This window comes from Salpingoeca rosetta (assembly GCF_000188695.1).
Source record: "Salpingoeca rosetta unplaced genomic scaffold supercont1.22, whole genome shotgun sequence".
NCBI lineage: Eukaryota > Choanoflagellata > Craspedida > Salpingoecidae > Salpingoeca > Salpingoeca rosetta.
In genome coordinates this window covers 77,163-82,135 of record NW_004754912.1, presented here as the reverse complement: position 1 = coordinate 82,135, position 4,973 = coordinate 77,163, and the positions used below count along the sequence as shown (strand labels likewise).

The 4,973-nt window shown below is 56.7% G+C and overlaps 3 protein-coding genes across 3 annotated transcripts in view; 1 reads left to right on the top strand and 2 right to left on the bottom strand.

Moving 5' to 3' along the window:
* PTSG_12566 (uncharacterized protein) overlaps positions 1 to 466 on the bottom strand; it is a 1,427-nt gene extending 961 nt beyond the window's left edge. The window contains exons 1-2 of the mRNA XM_004990726.1: positions 361 to 466; positions 40 to 212 (exon numbers count right to left, since the gene is read on the bottom strand). Of these exons, the coding sequence (XP_004990783.1) occupies positions 40 to 212; positions 361 to 406 (219 nt within the window). The 5' untranslated portion in view covers positions 407 to 466. The remainder of the gene's footprint in view (positions 1 to 39; positions 213 to 360) is intronic.
* Positions 467 to 594: 128 nt separating this feature from the next.
* PTSG_07283 (arginine kinase) lies at positions 595 to 2,922 on the top strand. Its single transcript, XM_004990725.1, has 3 exons — positions 595 to 1,051; positions 1,362 to 1,627; positions 1,852 to 2,922. Exons 1-3 carry the CDS (start codon positions 667 to 669, stop codon positions 2,509 to 2,511), a joined length of 1,311 nt encoding a protein of 436 aa, XP_004990782.1. The 5' UTR covers positions 595 to 666; the 3' UTR covers positions 2,512 to 2,922.
* Positions 2,876 to 4,973, bottom strand: part of PTSG_07282 (uncharacterized protein) — a gene marked incomplete at its 5' end in the record, with an annotated part of 3,788 nt that continues 1,690 nt past the window's right edge. Inside the window, 4 exons of the mRNA XM_004990724.1 lie at positions 2,876 to 3,113; positions 3,397 to 3,594; positions 3,770 to 4,099; positions 4,251 to 4,297. Of these exons, the coding sequence (XP_004990781.1) occupies positions 3,027 to 3,113; positions 3,397 to 3,594; positions 3,770 to 4,099; positions 4,251 to 4,297 (662 nt within the window). The 3' untranslated portion in view covers positions 2,876 to 3,026. The remainder of the gene's footprint in view (positions 3,114 to 3,396; positions 3,595 to 3,769; positions 4,100 to 4,250; positions 4,298 to 4,973) is intronic.

The following is a 4,973-nucleotide window of genomic DNA, read 5'->3' as shown; positions in this document are numbered from 1 at the left end:
ACACGCACGCACGCACACACATATGCACACACAACTGACCTGGGCGCAGGAGGTCAGGAGGGAGAAGAGCATGGGCGCCGCCATGGACATGTTGGAGTCCTCAGGCCAGCGGGCACTGTTCTTGTCACGCCGCATGGCGCGCACCCAGGGGTGAGCAAACAGCTTACCGTACCACAAGGCACCCGTGATGAAGTCAACAATGGCGGCCGTCACTGCAAAACCAAGAAAAGAACAAAAGCCAACAACGCAGACAGTGAACAAGCTCCCGTGTGAAGGTGCAGGCAGAACAACATGCTGAAGGAAACAGCAACAGCGTTGCACCCAACCGTGTTGCACACAAGGCCACCGACACGCACTGACCGTAAAACCACAGGCCTGGGGCCACGTTAATGACAGGGATAGCCATGATGGTTGAGGTCGGCTTGCTTGCTTGCTTGTCAGTGAACGTGAGATGAAGGACTTGATTGCTTTGGAAGGAAAAGTGCGCAAAAACCCAAACACAACAAGAATTCTGTATTGTGAGAAAGATTCGATGGAATCGAAGCAAGAAACCAAAACAACAACTGGCACACTGCCACTGCACAACAAGCCATTCACGAACCAAGCAGCAGAGCCACACCACGAAGCCACAAGCGACAAGTGACAGAAGAGGAACAAGCAAGCAAGATGGGAAACGCATGCGCCAAGCAGAGTGGAGAGTCCACGACGGCCCACCAGGCCCCTAAGCAGGAGGACAAGGTGGAGCAACCCCTCAAGCAAGAGGAGCAAGCTTCTGCGGCGCCGGCGTCGGCGCCTGAGCCAGCCGAACCAACACCGGCGGAACCGGCAGCTGCCAAGGAGAAGGAGGACGCGACGGAGGGCGGCGCTGACCTGAGCAGCGACGAGGGTGTTGTGAGCACGGTTGAGAAGATCCGCAAGGAGCAGCCGGAGAACCGCATGGCCAAGCACTTTGATGCCGGGTACTTCCAGGGTCTTGGGGATGCCGAGAAGAAGGCGCTTGTGCAGTGCTGCCGCAGCGGTCTGGAGAACCCAGACTCCTCCATGGGCTGCTGTGAGTAGATGCGACAACACCGTGCGCGCGCAGAGCCATGCTATGTTGTGTTTTGCTGCTGCGTGTTTGGGCTTGCGTTGGCCGTGATGTTGCTTGGTTGCTGTTGCGTATGCCTCAACACACACACACACACACTCTCTCTCTTTCTCTCTCGCCCACGTGTGCATGCGTCCCCTCACATACTCGCTCACACACACACGTACACACGCATTCGCACACACACATGCACGTACACACACATTCACACACACACACACACACACACACACACATACACACGAACACACGTGTGCACAACGGCGCGACACAGACGCCATGCAGCCCGCGGACTACGACCGGTTCAAGCCGTTCTTCAGCAAGGTGATTGCGGACTACCACGGCGTTGCCGAGGATGCCAAGCACGTGAACAGCTGGGACCTGTCTGGGGTTGAGGGCCTTCCTGAGGGCGGCAAGCTCGACCTTGCGGCACTTGGGCTGCCAGCCCTGAGCATGCGCGTGCGCGTTGGACGCAACCTTGCTGACTTCCCACTGCCAGGCGCCATGACGCAGGAGGACCGCGTCAGCCTCGAGAAGAAGGTGTGTGTGTGTGTGTGTTTGTGTTTGCATGTGTATGTTCATGTGCATGTGCATGTGTGTATGCGTGTGCGTTCATACTCTGATGCGTGAGCCCTCACTGCTTCACCTCGCCCCCACCCCACTCTCTTCCTCGCTCGCTCACACATCGCTCACATCACACACACATCACTCACACCACGCTCACATTACACACATCGCGCACACATGGCACACATGGGACACAGATGTGCGAGGCGTTTGAGAAGCTCAAGGCAATGCCCGAGTACGGGGGCGGGTACAACTCGCTGACGCCCGGGCACCCGGACAAGATCAGCGATGAGGAGTACAAGCAGCTGGTGGCGGACCACATCATGTTCAAGGACATGGCGGCAGACCCGTACCTGGCGAGCGCGGGCATTGCGTCTGACTGGCCGTACGGGCGCGGGTGCTACGTGTCTGAGGACCGCGGGTTTGTGATCTGGGTTGGCGAGGAGGACCACCTGCGCATCATGTGCATGAAGAAGGGCACGGTGCTGAACGACGTGTTTGACCGGCTCAAGACGGCGCTTGATGTTGTGAGCGGGATTGAGGGCCTGTCGTTTGCCATGTCGCCAGACTACGGCGTTGTGACGAGCTGCCCGACGAACCTGGGCACGGGGATGCGCGCGAGCGTGCACATTGGGCTTCCGAAGCTGACGGCTGACGGGACAGATGCCAAGGCGAAGGAGGTGTGCAAGCCGCTTGGGCTGAGCGTGCGCGGGATTGGCGGAGAGCACACGCCGATTGGCGAGGGCGGTGTGTGCGACATCTCGCCACGCGCGCGCTTCTGCATCACGGAGGCGGAGATCATCTGCGCGCTGTACAAGGGCATCAAGCTGCTCAAGGAGAAGGAGGACGAGGCTTAAGCACAGCTTTCGCCTCAACCAAATCGTCGCGATAACACCCTGCACTCTCTCACACGGTTCATTTACGCCAACTCATGCACGCTGCTTCTTCGTACCACCCGTTCAACCAACCATCCCAATACCCACTCAGTGCATTTGCAGCGTTGCTGCGCTTATTGTCTGCGCTCACTTGCTTCTTGCTCTGCTCCATCTCATTTATTCCACACCACCATCAGTGTTTTACTTCCTTACGTTTGTGCGTGCTTTGTGTGCGTATGCGTGTGAGACTGTTTGTGCGTGTTTTCCTCTCGGTTTCACCCCTCCTCTCACCTTCTCCATCCCCACCAACACTCAAGTACAACTGCCATGCACACGCGCGCATGCGTCTGGCGGGTTGGTTTACTGAAATCACCATACACACATGGAACCAAATGATGACGAAGGCATGGGAGAAAGCATTGTGGCACGTCTCTATGTACAAACAGCAGAGGTGATGACGCTGCTTGCAGGCAAACATGTGCATGCAAGCACGTGTGTCAGAGCCACCGTGTGCCGAGCGTTGCTGTCCACTGCGCCCACCGCTCCACGGTACTTGGGCTGAGGTGTGCGAGGACAACACGTGCCTGCGGGCGCAATACAATCCAACCACAGATGACCAATTGTAGCGATGTGGTGTGACGTCGTGAGTGCAAGCGAGAGAAAGAGGAACAACAGTCACTCGTGTGCGCAGAGCACATTGTCACTGCCGCAATGTCACGCGACACAAGTTTGACGGTTCATGTACAACAATGTCACACACACACACACACAAACAGACAGACAGACACACACACACACACAGACAGACAGACAGACAAACACACTCGCTTGGTGCCTCTGTGCGTTCCTCTCCTTGCCACCACCCACCGAATTCAACACGCGAATTGTCTTCCAAAGTGCGTTGCGCGCCGCAGAACACACGTGCGCACGCACGGCTGGTGACAGGCCGGCAAGCTGGTCCTTGCTTGCGTGTGTGATGAGATTGCACAATGTCTGAAAGGCGTAGTCCAAACGCGTTTCGTTCTCGGTCTTCTCGTCCACCATGGCTGCACACCGCTCAAACCCCTGACGTGCCGTGTGCACGCGACGAGCAAGGGATAAGAATGTGGCGTGCGTGCGTGCATGAGTGAGTGCATGAGTGAGTGCGTGAAAGTAGTAAGGCGAGCAATAGCACAATTACACCCATTTTACATGCATCGCCAAGTGGCGGTGGGCCGTGTTCCCCATTCAGCCATCCCACCTTGTGTTGAATTAGCCACTGGGCTGCCTCGCTGTTGCAGGAGAGGTGCGCCAGCGCAAACAGTGCGCATGTGCGTGTCTCATACGCTGTTGTGGACGTTGCCTCATCTGTCCCTGTCTTAACAACTCCACTTCCTTCATCGCCACCACCACCACCGCTTCCGTTGGTGCTGTGCTCCTCATTCGCCTTTGCAGTGTGTTTCCCTTTCTTCTTCCCCTTCCCCTTTCCTTTGCCGTGATTGCTGCTGTTGCTGCTGCTCTGTTTTCCTTTTGTGTCCGGAGGATCCTTTCTGCTTCTGCTTTCCGGATCGGGAAGGCAGCGCAGACACAACTGTGCACGATGACAAGCACGTGAAAGTGTGAGGTTGAACGTGAGTCAGGCTGGTGTGCCACGTTATTGCGCAATGGCACGCTGTGTGGTAAAAAGATGACAACAGAGCAAATTTGAGGCCATTGCCATTCAAAACATCAGCGGCGCTCACCGTCTCGGCATTGAGAGAGTGCAGATCATGCTGTGCCGCCGCGTTGCCTGAGAGTGGCGGGGAGGGGGCGAGAGAAATGGTGTGTGTCCGGGGGGGGGGAAGCGACGTAGGTGAAAGGAAGACAGGCAGACGGACAGACAGACGGACGGACGGACAGACAGACGGACGGACGGACAGACAGACAGACGGACAGACGGACAGACACCCCCACCCACACCCACACACACCCACCCACCCACACACACCCACCCACACACACACACACCCACCCACACACCCACACACACCCACCCACACACACTCAGAAGACCACCTACACACCCAGAGTTAAAGAGTAACACCGAAACATATGCAGACCCGAACTCACACTCACATATACCTACTGCACACACGTCACTGACGCACACCCACACACCCACACACACGGTCGCTGTGCACACACACGTGGGCAGAGACAGACACAAACACTCACACACACACACACACACAAAGGCACACACACTCACTCTCATAGTGTGCGTGTAGAGCGTCACGCTTATGACTGGGCGTTACGACTTTGATAGTGCATCGGGGAGTCAGGACTCGCGACCGCTGTCAGTAATTTTGATGCAATTGCGATCTGTCCAAATAACAAACGAAGGGCGGGATAGAATGGCCCTTTGGGGGTGACGTTTGAAGGGAAGGGGAAGATCAGATAAGGGTGACCGTATGGTTCCTTCCCGT